Here is an 18,278-nt window from a genome sequence, read left to right as displayed (position 1 = left end):
GGCATAGGCAACAGGTTCTACATGCAGATAGTCGTGAAGACTGCTGCCCCGCTACTAGCGGGGTATGTAGGGTTTGTCTGCCTGTATCACATAAGGATGGGACATCCTGGCACCTAGCACGGTACACAAACCCACGCCAGTGCAGCTTTACTAGGACTGCGTAGAGGTCTGGGTATTTTAAAACCTCTCAAGAACAAGGTACAGTGTTGCTCATGAAGATCACAGCCAGTAAGCTTCAAGCAGGAGATTACGCAGAGGCACGCACGCACGCACATGCTTTTCCTCTACCAGCTCTTAGAAACCACTGGTGTGCGTTCTCTTACCATAGTCCCTTCTCTGCCTTCTTTTACAAGATTAATTTTAAAATAAATTGATCTTAAGAAAAAGAATCACCAATCTCTTACTGTTATTCTTTGGGAAGTCTTAAAGCAACTACTTTTATTACAAAAAAACCCACTTGCTCAATGAAAGTTGTGCATGAAGAAGAGTAAGTAAAACCTGAACCGGAGCTGGGGATTTAGTTCAGTATCTCGACACATGAACAGAAGTGTTTCCCTAACTGAGAAGTCCAGGCAACTCCTACTAACACCAACCAGAAGATTATCATTGACTTTACAGAGATTTAGATAGGGCTCAGGTAGAGAAAGTCAGCTGTCAAATGCAGAGGCCTCATGTGCTGACTTTTCGTGGGGCTTTGTTTCCGCTCCAGTCGCAACTGAGACTTTGGTTAAATGAGCTTGAAGCTGGACAGGGGTTCAGTGACACAGACTGGTCATGCCAATTAACAGCAGACACCCCAGGCTTTGGGCAGCTCTGTCTAAAGCCGCGCAAACAGATTCCAAAGCTGTCCCTCTCTTTTCATTGAGGCTAACTGATTAACAAGCCAGTCCCAAATTCAAAAGCACAGACAAAACTATTCTCTGACCACATAATGCATCACATCAGGACTAAAACCAGGCAAGTAGTTTTAAACTTATCCACTTAACACAATATTTACTTCCTAGATGATGATCTCTGCAACTCCTCTGACAACATCGAATTCCTGGTTAATTCACACATGACACAGCACTAAAGAAGGAAAACCAATTTCAGCTGTATTGACTAAGTATCTTTTTTTTCCATAACAGCTCACATTTTTACCAATATAGCAACAAACCCTTTGTCAATGGTTTGGAATGAAAGTTACATCAGGTATATATGTGCAGGTGTGTTGATGATCTGACCTGTTTAAAAAAAAAAAAACAACCAAAAACCAAAGCAAAACCAATCCCCAAAACAGAGCATTGAAACCATTACGCATTGAAAACGAACAACTGTACACAGCCACTACTCCCCATACACAAGTCACAAGTGCAATATCCTTTGAAAAAGTTGCTTTTCAAAGGAAACCCAAAGAGGCAGAGTTTTTTTAGTGTTATGTTTAGTAAGATAATGTGGGCATGTGTTGGAAACCACAGGTTGAAATTTTTTTTAATTTTTTTTTTTTATAAGGCAAGAGGTTTATGTTCCAGAAGAATATGTGGGGTAAAGAACGAAGAAATGTTTTGAAAATGACACATTCTTTCAAGTTTCATTCTCATTTGACATACATATTACAAAATAAAGATTTTTAAAAGTGCTATATGCTTTGTAAGTCTCATCACAATATGTAAAGCAAAATTTTACACCTGCTGCCTAAGACAAAATGTTAGTGGCAGTGTTAGCGGTAGATTAGACTCCAGCTCTCTCATTTCCCTCAGTGTCTGGGACAACCTCCTTCATCATGCTTAAAGAACAGACAAACAAACAAACAAACTCCACTCTACGCATATTCCAGAATCATTTAGAGTCATCTTCTAAAGTAACAGACTCCATGAAGTTGACGGCAGTTCACTAGCGGCTTGCTGGATACCAAACCCAAGGCTCATTCTACCCAGTATCCTGTGGCTCTTTGATCAGCCACTACAAGAGACAAAACGTTGAGAGGTATGCAACCATGATGACACTGACAGGTACGCCAAAGGGATTTAAAAAAATTCCAACAAAAAACAAAGGTAAAAAAATTCATCCGCCAGCCCTCAGCTGTTAGCCGATTTTAAAAAGGTAGAGCAGTTTGCAGTAAACAATGATATTTTAGATCTTCAAGGACATACAGAAACGCCCCTCCCACCCAGCAATCAGACGTGAAGGATTTCTGCAGCACAGTCTTCTGGCTCTGTGTAATGTGAAGAGTTTGTGTCTGAATGGTGAACCCCAAGCATTTCTTTACTTTCGAAGTTTGGCTCCATTAGTGCAGGTTTTTCAAAAATATTCTTTTTGCTAGTTTCCGGACAGTTTTGTACATATATTACTCGGTTATAAGCTTTAAGTCTCTTCCACAGTTGTACGTACACTTTGCATTGTACATACATGAACAGAAGTCCTCCAGTGAAACCAATAGCCACAACCACCAGCTTAGTCCAAAATGGCCACTCTAGAATCCCTGGAAGAAACAAAATTAAAAAAGGAAGAAAAAGGACTGGGTCAGTATTGGCTAGGATACATTGGATCTCTCAGAAGCATCCCTTAAGGGAACTGTCACAGAGTTTGGGCCATACAAACTATTGTTACTCTGCCATATTTCTCATTTGGCCTTCCCCCCCACTTTCAGTCACACACATGCGGACTTCTACTTCACATATCACATTTATTCTCACCCGCCAGAGCAAAACCAAAACAATTGATCCTCTTTGCTGCACAAGGGCTCAGACTCAACCACAGAGTCAAGGCAGCAGCCAGTAATAAGTTTAGGTTGTTTTACAGCTGTTCTTAAACGACAATTGGATCACATTATGAAAGGGATTCTATGGCATGGTTTCCTCTTCATAGCAGACGACTTAAGTCAGTGACCCAAGAAGTCTGTTCCACTCTGTGATGACACAGTACATGGAGTCATAGTCTTTAAACTCATAAGGGAACGATTGTTACCATCTAGCTTGACGTGTTCGTTATGCAGACCGGACAATTTTATCTGCATCACACTCAGTAACTCGCTGTTGAACTAGGGCGTCTCTTCTGATGCAAAACTGCAAGCGTTGGAGATGCTGAAGCATCCTGACACACTTACCTTCCGTATTAAAAATGACCACCATTACTTTTCCTGAATTTATCTAGCTTGAACTTTTAGACGCTGGATCTTGTTACATCTCTATCAACTACTTTTAAATGAGAGACTATTCATTTTATACATCTTATGCTTACATTGGTCCTGCATCCACCCATTTTCTCTCCTTTTTATAGATAAGCGGCATCACAAGATGGATATGAAACAATGCTAAATCACCCACTATCAGGTTTCACAGAGAATAAAATCATGGCCTCCCAGATATTCAAAGTTTTTATCAAGATACAGACCAGTGTTCTTCTGGAAACACATGGTAGTGTGGGAGGAATGAAAATATTTCAGTCCCAAAATACAAAGGGCACTGCAATGTGACTACTGATGAAATCCCACTTGTGATTAATACCTGAACCTCTGATTCACAGGTGAGCTATCTGATGCCATCTGTAGACAGCGATAGCATATAGTTTCCCCTGTGGAGACACGAATGTATACCCACACACACTCCCCACACTCCCCAGCTCGCTACAGCGCTCCCCAGATTTAGAATTCAAACGAAGGGAGCAAAGGCAGCATTGTAACAAGTACTGAATATTCACACTAAACTTCCTCTTCAAGTTGATCTAATATATTTCTTGGCTAAAATAACCTGGAGGCAATAAATCTTTGAAAGCATTTCAGCATACATGGAAGAGATGGGGTTGGATGGAACAGAAACAAAAAGATTTCACCCAAAGCAGCTTCCTGGCTGAAGTCATGAACAATCTACCTACAGCCCAAATGAGAAATGTTCAATTTGAAGTGTGATTCTGCTCTGAAGAGACTGGAGCAGCTCTGTGGATTTGCCGGTTTATTGATGCTCAGCGACCTCCCCAAGTGGCGTGCCTCAATCCCCAGCAAAACATTTTCCACCTGCACGTCTAGTTGGCATGCAACGCTCTGTGAGCAAGGACATCTCGCCTTCTGATGGCTCCCCACCTGGGTAGACGGCCCGTCCCTTCTATCCCCACCTTCAGGGACAGCTCAGCTGCCTAAGAAGCAGTTCTGTGACAGCTGCAAACACGCAGCTCAGCACGCACAGGTAAATGGATTTCAATTTGCTAAGTTCACCGCTGGCATACTAGAGAAAACCTACTATTCAAGAAGTGAAGACAACCCTGCAGTGGGGTGGCAGCCACTATGTGAACTGCAGCACACCTCATCCCAGTTGCGTGAATTGGAGTCCTGAGAATCAACCTGAATTTCTTCTGCTTCAGGCACAACCGCTGATAAAAACATCTCCCCTCTGACGTGGCTCTCACAGGAAACCTGTGCTAACCCACCTCACAGATGACCGAACAGAAAGAAACCCTGTTGATTTACCTCAAAGATTTGGATTTAGGTTCCTCTTACTTCTCTTTTTAAAACCTGTTCTGGTTTTGCTCAGTTAAAAGGTAGCCATGGCAGCAAACAAACGCTTACGTCCTTATCTGCTCAATAAGCGTTCCAATTCAAAACTAAATTAGTTAAGGCAGTGCAATTTTGTGTCTGGCTACAGTGGATTAGCTCTCATATCTCTGCATTTCACAAGTGCAAACTAAATTGACTTGAAACAGACTTAAAAAGCACCCACAGATGAATTTACACTGATTTAACTAAATCATTTTAGAACTGTGCTTTTAAACCAACCCAACCTCAGGCTAAAGCTGAGTAGTCTAAGTATAAACATTACCTGCACACTCATGATGCGCATCCTCTCTGCATTCAAGATAAATAATTATTCCAAGAGAATAAGTGGGATGCTAAGCAAGTAACATACCAGTAGTCTGTCCCTGTTTAATCTCTTCCGCAGTCCTGTCTATCAGGACGTAGAGAGACCACACAACGCAGGTGATGGCGATGATATGGAATGTTACAGAGCACACAATCTTCCTCCTCTCGCTGGCTGTCATCTGCAGCTTCTCCCACTGGCAAGAAACCCAGAAGCAGAGCAAAACATTAGCTGTTTATTGCAGCTACTAGAGAGTATAAAAAAAGAACATTGATAAGAACAAAAACCAGGCAGCAGACCAGTTTCCTCCCAACACGGGATTTTAAAAGTCAAATGGCATTATTGCTCTGAGCACAGCATGTACGCAGCTCACCCTGCTGCGACAGGAGTGGTCCTGGCACCGGAGGGGACCTGCAGTGCTCAGCCCTGATGCGGAGCCTCAGCGCAACGCCATCCCACCCTGCTCACCCAGGCGGGCGCAACGCCGGCACAGAGGCACCCGAACACGAGGCCTCATGCTGCGCAAGCAAGGCTGCTCCTTCGCGTGTTCCCCACCGAACAGCGGGTACCCACCACCACCGCGGAGCATTGTGAGTGGCAAAGAGTACCCTTGCTCAGGCAGGCATTCAATAAAACACTGCAATATCAGTGCTGCGTGATCCGACTGACCAGTGCATGCCAGACGGCTCACGCTGAGCTCTGTTAGAGTCCCCTGGCGCACAGTCAGGGCTGTTTAGCTCTCAGCTCAAGGCTGCTCACTTCTCACCTCCTACCTTGGTGTTTCATTCAGTCTTCACGTATATTTAACACTACTTACAGCAGTGACACCCGTATTTTATTTTCAGTCTTCCAAGTGCACTTAAATACACATGCCCTAAGAATATAGAGTAGAACTGGGATGACCGCTTTTGTAAGTGAGAGGATACAGCAAATTAAATCCCCAGACCTGCCTCTATCAATGATGTTTATACAGCCTAAATAGAAACCACACAGCCAGGTTGCTCTCATTTAGGAAAGAAACAAAGAAACTAGACAATTATTATAGATGCTTCTAATATGCAAGGAATTGTTCAAAAACACCTATGTGTTTGTAGTGAGCTGTGTTTGATCTCTCCTAGAATAATTTGTAGAAAAAGAGGACTTTGAAAAGGAGTGGTAGAGAGTGAGGATGACTTGGCTGATACGATGCTACTTGTATTATAAGGCCAGTTTTGTGCTTGTATCCTTTTTGTTCTTGCACATCCTCCGGGATTTGTTGGTGCTTACCATCAAGATTTTGAGATGGAAGTCACTGGTATTCTTAGCAGTACGATTGAGATCGCCCATTATGTTGAATTATTGTTTCCACTGCTACAAATACAGGAATGGTTGAACACTAAAACAGAGACTTTGTGATCTTCTGTCTTGCCAACAATCTCTTTGGCCAGTCCACGCCACATCTCCAGTTCTGTGGGCATCCAAATCTTATCATGGCACAAGAATGAAGACTTCCAGCAATGACATGCTAAGACTCACGTCACGCTAGAAAGCTATATGCTTTCAGTCTTCTTAGAAAAAGATTGGACAAAACATTCCCTTTGGATGTTGTGTTTTACACAGAAAATTGCTTTTGCATCTAAACAGATTTGTTTATTTTTAGTAAACTTTAATATAAAAGTATAAATTAATTAATTTATTTTGTCAAAATGTAAGCATGTGAAATCTATTTGTGAATGCTCTTACAGACCTGCGAGGACTTGTGTTTTGATTAATTTATATCTCTCCTTTCTGTTCCGCAGCTTGAGCTGCTCCGCTGGACAGTATCCCCTGTGAACTTCTGGCTCCACAGCCACCAAACCAAGCCATACCATCTCATCTCTCCAAGAGAAATGACTGCACAGCAAAAGAGAAGATATTCTGCAAACTGTGCACTAGCCCAGAGAGGAAACTCGAATCTGTAGGTCCCTGCTGCTTTATTCTGATGACACAGCATGTGGAATTTCCCAATTACAATAGTCAGCATTTCTGGGTTTTTGAAGTGTTGTTAAAACAAAAAATTCAGCAGAAAATTTAGATTTAATGTCTTTTTTTTTTTTTTTTTCCACTGAAATTTTAAAACAAAGCATCCCTCTCTTGTCTCCCCTCAGCGTCACTTAGACCGTTAAACCTGTTTTTTTCTCATCCTTTTCCCTTAGTAACTTTGTGTTTGAACAGGCCAATGCACTGTACTGTGATACAACCTTAGGAGGCTGAGCGTGTTTAACTCCATTTCCACCTTACAGACAAGGAGAAGCCCTATTATTTGTCCCATCCTGTTCATAATCACCAGTTCCAGACTGTTTTCTTCTGACTGACAGGGTACCGTAAAGGCTGAGTTGAAGATACAGAGGCAGCTCGCCGTCCGGCTGCCGCTGAACCTCTACAAGACTCTCCAGATATATTTGAGAGGTAAATTCCTCCTCCCTCTGTTTATGGCTCTGTCCCTACCTTCTGGCAGCTGGTCTCTTTCCCACAGATGACCTGTTCAGATATAACTAACGATGCTGAGTGACTCATTTCTGAAGGTGCCCAACAGCTTTTTCTCACAGGGCACAAATATTCTGAAAATGTTTCCACCCACTCCAGGCACAGAAAAAACAGCAGCCAATTGCCAACTATAGCAACTCTTTTTACTTGGGATTGTCTAATGTCCTATGGCTGGGCTGTGCAAAGTATTGTCTGTGCAGATAACAGAGCCTATGATGGCCAGTATTGCAGCTCAGGGGTACTATGCTCTGGGCGAAGGGGCTACCAAGGCAAAATCTGCAGTACTTAGAAGGCAACGATTCACCGCAGTCGTAAGCGGAGGTCATCCCATCAACCAGACATAATAAGATATATACTTTGCTAATTGTACATCTCCATAAAAAAAAGTGTTTCAAATCCGCTCTATTTTCTGCTAGGAGTCACTTTTAGGAATCGGACAAGTTCTCATAACAGATTTTGGATGGCTGCAGTCTGGACTTCCCACTCGACATGATTTACGCTCATCATAATTGAATTTAATGTTTCTCATTTATTCTAGTTCCAGACTGAGGTTATTGTTATTAACCTATTCCACTCTGGCAGACGTGGCAAGATTTGTCTATGCTAAGAATACCTGTGACTTCCATCTCAAAATCTTGATGGTAAGCACCAACTGAACTTGAAATCCTGGAGGATGTGGGAGAACAAAAAGGATACAAGCACAAAACTGGCCTTATAACACAAGTAGCATTTAAGTACCTATATCCTTTAATTCACCAGATTTATGAAAGGTACTTTTCTGTAAAACAAAAATGCAGGTTCTAGCAGCCTGAAGTACTAAAACCTAGTCAATCACAGTCTAAGAAAAAGTAAAAATAAAAACATATTTATTGGTGAACCTTCTTCTACATAAACTGCAATATTTTTGCTAAAAAAGGTTTGATCCTTTAAAAAGAAAAAAAGCTATACATTTTAACCAAATTACACTCAGAAAGTGCGATTTAAAGTAAGTTTAACATGAAATGCCCAAATTTTCAAGAGAACTTAAAAGCCATGTGGATCTCAGAGCAGCAAACTAAATCGGGTAACAGTCATACCTATTTAAAAAAATTTGGATAACTGCAGAGCAAATACCTTTGTGCATCAGCTCTAAAAATGTAACTGTAAAGAAAAAAATCAGGTTGCTGCATGCACATATGTGTGTGTGTATGTATGTATGTTCAGATACAGAGAGCTGCTGGGCTACAATAGCTAACCCTCACAGTTGGATTCCACTGATGCAATTGTGGAACAATTTGCGCAAATGCCATTTGCCAGGCTGAGTGTTAATTTGCACCTCTACAAAACTGACCAGGCTTACCAAGGAGCCACGGAAACATGATAAATAGGTGAGGGGTGCTGCGGGCTCAGGGGCAAGGACTGCCTCTTCTTGGAGTGGATCTGCGTTTAACAAAGCATCTCCTGGGGGAAGCAAGTGTCGTGCCTACCTTTCGCAAAGGCTTCAGTTTTGTCTCCATGATGAACTCGTACTTGCACAGTTCACAGCATCGCGTATCTGAGCTCTTGATCCATTGCTGCAGGCAGGCCTGGTGCACAAAATGAAGACTTCCCGTGCAGTGACAGGGGGTAATCAAAGGGCTCTCATCATCTCCTTCACAGTGACATATCCTGAATCAGAAGCAAAGCTGCTCATTAGGAGAAGAGGAAGCAGAAAGGATGTGGAAGAGGCATGTAATATCTGTGATCACACGCGGTTGTCCATTGAGGATCCTGAGACATACATATCAAAGGAATGTGTTCCACAAAGGAGCTAAAACTAAAGAACTCCATTGCTGCGCAAGCACATACACAGGCACAAAATAATTGAGCACAGACGCTGCTAACTAGACAGCTGCTTTCTAACAGATGAGGCGGACACACAGAGCCTGACAGAAATGCAGTATCCAAAAGAAAAAACAGGGGAAGAAACGACAACGCTTCATCTAGAACAGTAGCACTTAACTGAAAATAGCATTTAAACAGATCAGACAGCACTTCCCAAGACAAAATACGCACAGAGAGGTACAGCTACTCATGGAGTACGATCTGAAACACAAGATAAAACAAAATTCCCAAACCAATGGTGAAACAGCCAACCCCAGTATCACAAAGAGCTAATTTAGATAGCCTGGATTTTGTACAAGAAGTCATTATTTCTAGTGTCGATTGCTAAGAGACAGATCCATGCTGCAAAGCTACAGCACTGAATTTCCCCAAAATACACCTACTCTAAACGGACTAATGGTTTTGCTCTCCAATTCTTACTTTGCAAGAGCTGCTAGGGAAGCATCAGCTCTGCAAAATCCCCCACTTCCCTCCCAGCCTAACTGTGCAGCCAGCAAGGACACCCGATATAGTGTTACTAACAGGTGCTGGCATTTGATTTCCAGCTTCAATTTATACGCGGCCCTTGGGTTGCATCAAACATCACTAAGTCCTTCTAACCATGTGGAAGAGGTCATGAATTGAAGGAGGGATGGTAAGGAGCTCAGGGAATGAATATAAGTTACTAAGCATATGTGAAGTACGTCCTGGCGTGCTGCCATCCCTGTCTATTACTGAAATCTCTTACTGATGTGTAGCATCTTGCCTCTTGCGACCTTGCTGATAGCTGGCAAGTGGAAATGAAGGAGTGGGTGGATTACAACAGCGTCTTGTTGATGACAAGCCAGTACGGAACTAGATTTTGCTGGTAATGAGGGGGAGAAATCAAATAATATTGGCAAGTAGTAACAAAGCCAGCTCCGGAAAGTGCTGTCAGGAAGGAGACAGATTAGGGTAGTAAAATGCTAGGTAGAGGGATGGGATATTTGCTCCTGTACTTGGTGACTCCTGCTCCTCAGCCACATTTTGGAGCTGGGATGGAGCACACCTGCCCACAAGTCACCATGAAGACAGTCCAGAGCTGGCTGTTCTCACCACCTGTGCAGATGACTAATCCTCTGTAGTTGGAACAAGGACACCCATCCTTTTTGGACCTCACACTATGGACATCACACAGGCCCACCAACACCCACTGCTCAGATCCCCCTTTTGACTAAGGCATCCGGAAAGCCCTTTACAAATAAGAGAGTGTTGTGGGATACAAACTGTGAGGAAAAGATAAAAAAAATAAAAAAAAAAATCTTAAGCTATATTGACCTGATCTCAGAAGCAACTTTCAAACAGTCTGTTTTCCTCCTGACTCTCCACCCTCTGACCAAACCAGCAGTGACTGTCAGGACAACACATCGCTCATTAAAAGCTAAGACATGTTCAGCTTGGCCTTTAATATGCATAGCTGATTCTCTCATGGTATGCCCAGTTTGGGCACTGCTAAGAGAAAAATACCATCTCAGAACCCCAAACGAAACAAATTGCAAGAGAATTTATTTGACTCCAAAGGGAATCCTTTTGCTCAGTAGCCTTGTTAAGTGCATCAGAAGGGTGCAGGACAGCAGAGAGGAGGCTGCATGCTTCAAATCGCACATATTAAAGCAAGGTGACATAGGGTGGCAGAAAAGACAGAAAAAGCACAGAGGCAGGGGAAAAGCAGAACGGTCACCACTGCACATGGGAGGGCTCGAAGGTAGGCGGTTCTCTGGTAAACCAACCTGCAGGTATCCCCCGATGTGGACACAGGGGAGAGAGGGGGGAGCTTTTCTGAGAGGGGGGAAGGGCAGTCAAGGTCACTGTCCTTCTCAACTGAACAGAGCGGCGCCCGCTGCTCTTTTGATTTCAATTTCACTGAGGTGCTGTCCTCAAAGACGTCATCATCTCCCATATCATCAGAGCAGAAGTCCGTGCTTTCCACCAGCACGCTGGAGGATTTCTCAGCTTGGAAGTAACTGGAATAGCTCTCCAGTTCGTGGAACTTATGCAGGCTGCTGGTGCTGGAGGTGTGGGAGAAGGAAAAAAGGTAACGCAACAGTTTTTTGCTCCTTGAGTTGTCATGGTCCACTTTGTCCTCCAGCAAGGGGATATGCACAGCGCTGTTCTCTGCTCCTCCCGATGCACTCGAGTAGTTGGAAAGGGAAGGGATGTAGGAGTGCTTAGAATTGCTAAAAGAAAGAGGCCTGAGATTTAGCGGTTTCCTCTCTTTATGGTGAAATTTGTTAATCCTTAAACACTGCTCTTGAGTCGGGATCAATTTGCCTTCTGAGCGTGTTCGCTCCACATAGTCAAAGCACTCACTGGTGCTCTGCGCCTTCTGGTCCACGTCATTGAGAGACTTGGAGAATTTCAGAGTGCGGGTGGGCTTTGCGTTCTTAGTGGACCTGAGTGCCTGGCCCCGATCCTGCCCACGGGAGTTTCTCTTTGCTGCATGTAACGTGTCCTGACAGATTACTGTCACAGTGACCCCTTGTGTCAGAGGGCTCTGGCAGTGAGGATTTTTCAAGACAACAGCAGACTGCACTGGACTGTGATGACAACACTCAGAAAACACTGCACTGGAACTGCATGCAGAACAGTGGAATAAAAGCACAGAAAGTAAAAAACAATTACATAAGAGAACACATATAATTAAAAGTGAAGAAATGAGAATTACGGCTAGTGTGGGAATGGCAAACATAGCGGGGCCGAACGGTCAGTGGGATTCAACGCAGCAGTGTTAGACAGCAGTCAAGTCGAACAAACGGGATGCTTCAAACGGGACCCCCGCATCGCTTACTTCCCCATACATGTGCTTTTTCAGTTTTGCATTTGCTTAATTTGAACCTCACATGGGCCTCACTGCAGCCATGCAAACAACACACTTTACCTGCAGATGTCCTGGTTGGATGGTGTAACAGAAGTCCGAGAGAAGCTATGAGGGGCAGAGATAGAGGTTGGACTTCCAGCCTGCAGTGAAATGAAAACAAACAAACACACAGCAAGTCACAAGTCAGAAGAGTTTGGTAACCACAGAAATCGCCTTCAGGGTTAAACACAGCATATGGAGTCAGAGACCTCTCTGTATCAGACATTCAAGGGCTAGTTTCAAGGAAGTAGCTTTACTGTAAAATGCTAAAAAGGGAGGTCACACAGCCTCATCCTTGGAAAAGTAGTAATCGGAACAAACGTTCTCCCCCAAGGTCAAATGCAGCCATCTCTGGAGCGGAACCTGCCAGCTGTCAAACATTGCACGAAACAATAGCTCAGGAAATGAGCAATGCTACAGTAATTAGAATAATTAGATGGAGGTGTGCATATAGACTAGTTGGAATTTAGCTACCATATAATAGTTAATCCTTCCACTTATAATGATGACAAGAGATTAGAGGCTTGGGTTTTTTTGTTGGTTTTGGGTTTTTTTTTGGTTTTGGTTTTTTTTTTGGTTTTGGTTTTTTTTTTGGTTTTGTTTTTTTTTCCACAAGACAGAACCATCAGTAATTCAGTAACTCAGACGCTATTTGGGGCTTATTTTCCATACTAGCATATGCACATGAGCACCATCTGCCAAACCAGACCATTCCCTGAAGTACTCTGTGCTTTGAGAGCCCTTTCATCCTGCTCTTGCTCTGACAGGGTCCCCCACCTACTTGGAGAAGAGGTGTGGCAGCAGTCACATTCGTAGACCCAACAAGGGAGAGAGAACAGAAATAGAATAAGTGAAGAATTCAGCTGAACTAACTCAAAAAGATAAAGCTAAGCTCTTGGCATATTTAACAGCTGATAGACAATCCTCCAAAATCAGTATGGTAAGAACGATCATTGTCTCAGAGCTGGGACTCCATGAGCTATTATTATAGGCCTTTTCTGCCTCAATATTCTGTGGGTCACTAACATAAACTTCTTGACTCTTCCTAGAGGTTTTGGCAAGGAGGAGACCTGTGTTGATAACCTCGTAACAGAGAATCTTGAAACCGGGTTCTCCCACGTTCCACAGCTGTTGGTTGGATATGCCGTGCCGCTCTCCCACCACTGCAAAACACTGCTTGCATTTCAGAATTCAAACAAAGGTTTACAGCTCTTTGATCTACAAAGCCAAGCCCGAAACCCAGGAAGGAACAATGCAATCAGCAGAACAACAGAAGGGCCAACACCATGCTGGGCTGCACAAAGCCAGGCCAGGAGAGACCTCGGCTCCGCCAGCTCAGTCATCACCGCTTTGACCATCTCTGGTGACGGTGCAACACACACACACACACTCTATCTGTCTCGGGTCTCTTCAATTCCATATTTCATTTATTAAAAGCTCCTATGGTATATTTAAAAACAAGGCCACTGCAGGCTTTTATACTCTTATAGCAAAAGCAAGCTGCTTCGTCACACAACATACTCTTCTTTCTTTGCGAGAGAAGATGGGTATACTAGGAATTTTATACATACAAATGCAATTTTATATATACAGATACAACCATCATCTTCCAATTTACAGGACCCATCTGTTAAGGTTTTGTTTCTCTAGCCAACAGCACTACAGAGAGCAATGTTTCTGGCCTCTCATTGGGATGTCTCAGGTGCACCAAGCCTGAAAAAATAGGTATCCATTTACAGCTGGGTCTGCAAGAGTTGAGGGCAAGACTCAAGCACACACCTCTTGATCCGCAGTAGGACACTGTAACTTATTTCCCATCCTACCCAGCTAGATACACATATAGAACAAAACCCAAGAGAATAACCTTGGGCAAGAAAGCAATTTGTTTTGTTACAGTCAAAAAAAGACTTAAAGATCAGTTAGTGGCTTTATCCTGGAAACCATGGTTCTTCCCATTTTACACCACTTGCAGATGCTAATGACATACAATGCTGACCATACAGTGAGGTGAATTCAGGTATTACTTGGAAATTTTCTCTCTATTTGATGCTTAACCTCTCCTGAAAGCAGGTACATCTCTGACTTCAAATCCTATCTTTTAAAACAAGTTTGTGCAGTAATTACTTTTTTCTAAAGAAAGACTGACAAGTTATTGAAAGACCTGACACACTATAATCTGCTGCTATAATTATGCAAATGAAAATTAGCAAGACTTAAATAATGAATTATTTAAAAAGACATATTTAGCAATCTTCTAAAAACAAAATATTGAACCAGTAAAACAGCATGTTGCATTCTGCCATGCAAACAGCGCCATATATTGTTGGAACTGAAGTCACAAATCAATTAATAAATCTGTCTTAGGTTTTATGTTATGAGCAAATCACAGAAGGTAACCTGCTTAGAATGAATCCAATCTCTCTACTCCTTCACTTTAGCAATGAAGCTTTCGAAAAAAAGACAGCAGTATATATGATGTGACAGACTAATAACAGATGAGTAGATTCAGTGATTCAAAATTTCCCCTCCGAAACGATGTTACTGGTTTCTTGATCCAATTGCCTGCCACCAAGACAGTGTCAAAGTCTCGCCACTTGGGAAATCAAGAGGCTGGGACAAACAAGAAACTGTGGAATTTCATTTGCATTTCAAGCTTACTATTCCATTTCTAGATGCCAGCGCCGTTCCAGACAGCTCGCAAACCCCCCACACATTTCCTTTGCCTCCTATCTTGTTGCTTCAGTACAGGAGGTCCTTTGCTCCATCTCTATACATAATGCAAATGCAAACAAAATATGAACAGAAGTTAACACACTTGGAAAGGCACCACAAAGCGGAACAACAAAACATTGGAGGAAGTTACGCCCCACCCTCGGTTTGAGCTAACGTAAGCTGTGGCTACCACCAACCACCATGGTTCAATGAGCCTCCAGTCTCTCAGTCCGTCCTCCTTTCCTCCCGTGCTTTTTGTTCATGAAACTATTTACACAGCTGCATCGCAGATCAGATTAGGATAGCAAGATGAGGTAAAACTGACCACTTCTTTTACTGAGCTTGTTTAATGCCAGTCACTTCCCTAGCTCCCGCTGCCAGAGGAACATCAGTCGGTTAGAGCAATGAGCCTCTAAGGGCGAGGCACAACTCACCAACAGGAGAAGAGCACAGCAAAATGCAAGCTGCTGCCAAGAGCCCAAGAAGTTCGTTCTGCCAGTCCTAGAAGCAGCGGTGCACGCAGCTGACACTCACCAGTCCACACAGCCCGTCTGGGTTTACGGACTCAGATACAGCAGCTATCGGGCAGAGAGGTGCCTCAGAAAAGAAGAACCACTGGCAGCCTTGGGCCAGAACAGGGCAAAGAAGAGGCAATGTGATGGGCGAACGCAACAGAGAGGAGGATCCAGCTAGCCTGCAGCTCTGATGTTGCTCCCATGCAAGCCTCAGTCTGAAGAGGCTGGGAAAATAAGCAACCAAAGCCTTCACCACCCTGTAGCTTCTGGCACACACACCATCTGTAATGCCCCAGCAGCAGCACCTTTGGTTGGACTGGCTACTTACAGTGGCAACAGCAATAACAGGTTTTAAAGCACTCCTTATCATAGGGGGTTTCTGCCATGCTCATTATACAATGGGAAGCCTAAGGCCCAACCCTTCTAACTCCAGAATCACTTGCTGAATCTCTGTGGACTTTCATGCTCTTCGCACGGAGGAATATCACCTCCAACGACGAGCCCTAGGAGCTATGTGTTAGTGACTTACCCTGTCCAGCCAGACTAGTTGCCTAAAATAGCTCAGGACTAAAGGTCAAGAGTTAGTTAATTATGTATATCGACATTCCCATCTACTGCAATTCAGTGAGGTCACAGCGTGGCCCGCACTCATGTGTAGATAATCACAGTGACTGAAGGCAGCAATCCCTGGAAGGCCGCTGTAGGGTTGCCATCAGGAACACAGATATATCTTTACATATATGTATGTGTGTATGTATATATATGTACATAAGTGTACATATATGTACACGTGTACATATATAGACTCACACACATTCTGCCATAGCTAGTTGTTCTCATTCTGCCCCCTCTCCACAAACAGGGTGATCTGCTGGTGAAGGAACTCAGCCTTTTCTGATTACCTGCTTGTGACTACATGCTGCACACTGAAAAGCAAAAAACCCACCCTGCCTCAGAAAACAAAATCATCTTTGAAATGAGCCATAGTGAACATGTCAATGGTTTGGGTATATTCCAAGATAATCTGCTTATCTGAGATGGCACTTCTGGATATGGCTGCTGTCATCTCACTCTAGGCTGCACTTTAGAACTAGCAATTATATCTCATTTTAAAGAACAGGGCCTGTCACATTCTAAAAACCTTATTAAATTATTCATTGAAGGCAAAAAGTTAGAAACAACTCCAGAAGAATTCCTCCACTGATAAGAAGCCTGAAGGAAGCATAGAAAGGTTTTCCCTCACACCTGCAAAATTGATCATTTCTAGGTGCCACATGAGTAGGACCAATACTGTGGCCCTACTGTTTGTGCTACGAAAACACCTAAAAGTCTCAGCTAAGGACCTGGAACTAACATACTATGCACATTTAATAATGTAGTACATCTCTCCTTTAGGCAGACAAAGGGTTAGAGAAAAGAAGCAAAATTTTAAGTCTTTTACTCAGGAGGAACTGCAGCACAAGGAAATTCAGACAAACACAAATTTAGCAATAGAGCAAGGAGCCAAACGCTCCACAACCCAAATTTCAACCTGGCATTTTGATTATGGGTTTGCCTTTATTTTACACTGTGATGAACTCATTTCAAAACGATGCTCTTCTGCTGGGCTAATAAAAAAATAAAAAGAGAGCAACAAAAATCCTAAAAGGTACCCGCACCTGCTGTCAAAAAGACTGGCGCTAAAAATGTCTCAAGCACCATGAGACCATTGCAGCAGTTTCTGTCTGCCTCCTGTCTCCATAAGAACAACGGGAGCACAGTGATGTCTTCTCCACTCAGCCAACTCCAACTACCACCAGTCCCTCTGGGGATTAAAGAGACACAGCTAACCATAGTAGAGGATGGCTAAGTGGAGACATCTCCCACCAATGCCCTGGAGTTGCCCTGTCCCAAGCACAACCAGTGATCAAGGCTCACCGCCTTTCATCACCACCACTCCAAGCAAGCCCCCTGCACTGTGACACTTTTTCAGCGCTGAGATCAGTGCTGTGATCTGCAATGGGCCACCAGGAGTTCTGTTTGAATCAGGTTTGTCTCTCCTGGTATTAACACATCACAATGACGAATGTGGCAGAAGCACATGGGGAAGACAGAATCAGAGGGACAGCTATCACACCCTCTGTTTTAGAAGAACTCATTGCCAGAGAGCTATTTTATCTCTCTCACACAGATCCTATTTAAACGTGTATTAAGAAGGCAAGGCTGCTGCTAGACACGGACATGGCAGGCACTTATCTTGCATGGTGCATCTCCACAGGCAGTGAAAGCCCCAGGCTCTGCTCCCTGCTTAGTTTACACCACAGAAACCAAGACCAACGACCCCATACCTGTTCCTCTGGCAGCATATAGGTACAGACAGCGATCTAGGAAAGAAAACAGTGACAGAGGCCTTGTGAAAAAAGTGCAACTGCAAGGCGCTCTGCAGCTAACCTGGCTAGTCTCCAGATAGGGGAAGGACATCTGTAAAGAGACGCAGCGAGTCCGACTCTGTTGTGCCATTCACCTCCCCTCCCTTTGACAGGGGCAGCCCCAGCCCCGTCTCATCCACCGCGGCAAAATTCACTTCTGCCTGCTCTGCTGAGAAGACCTGAGCCTGGGCTGAAGGCAGGCAGGGAGGTCTCAATTAAACCCAAGGGACACATCCATCATTTCTCTGGAGCCACTGCAGAACAAATGTAATTGCTTGGCTCCAGCTATCCACCAGTACGCATCACGTTTGTGTTTTTATGCTTTCAGCAAGTGCTGTATTCCATGTAGACACTGGCTGAGGGCTCTCGCTGGCGTGCACTGCAGCTGTAAAGTCTCCAGTGCTCATCTGTGGAACAGACATGGTCGTTTCACTGCACACGTGTCAAAGGAGGCCTCCAGCTGAACTAGCACACCCAGGCGGCAATGCAATGGGACCAACCAGTCGCGACGAGTGTACTAACCTGACACTTGAGATCACCAGAACAGGCCACTACAGGCAGGCTGGATGTT

The 18,278-nt window shown here is 43.7% G+C and overlaps 1 protein-coding gene across 2 annotated transcripts in view; it reads right to left on the bottom strand.

The window, feature by feature from the left end:
• Window positions 1-423: 423 nt before the first annotated feature.
• The window catches only part of MARCH8 (membrane-associated ring finger (C3HC4) 8, E3 ubiquitin protein ligase), a 71,772-nt gene continuing 53,917 nt past the window's right edge, over window positions 424-18,278 (bottom strand). The window contains exons 3-7 of one of the 2 annotated variants that reach the window (XM_009888730.1): window positions 12,094-12,173; window positions 10,946-11,788; window positions 8,801-8,981; window positions 4,878-5,025; window positions 424-2,461 (exon numbers count right to left, since the gene is read on the bottom strand). In XM_009888730.1, the coding sequence (XP_009887032.1) occupies window positions 2,157-2,461; window positions 4,878-5,025; window positions 8,801-8,981; window positions 10,946-11,788; window positions 12,094-12,173 (1,557 nt within the window). In that variant the 3' untranslated portion in view covers window positions 424-2,156. The remainder of the gene's footprint in view (window positions 2,462-4,877; window positions 5,026-8,800; window positions 8,982-10,945; window positions 11,789-12,093; window positions 12,174-18,278) is intronic. The other variant, XM_009888731.1, reaches the window with a different exon arrangement.

The sequence above is a fragment of the Charadrius vociferus genome, unplaced genomic scaffold (genome assembly GCF_000708025.1).
Source record: "Charadrius vociferus isolate BGI_N301 unplaced genomic scaffold, ASM70802v2 scaffold436, whole genome shotgun sequence".
Lineage (NCBI taxonomy): Eukaryota > Metazoa > Chordata > Aves > Charadriiformes > Charadriidae > Charadrius > Charadrius vociferus.
Note: the sequence above shows the minus strand (reverse complement) of the source record. Positions and strands in the feature narration are given on the sequence as shown.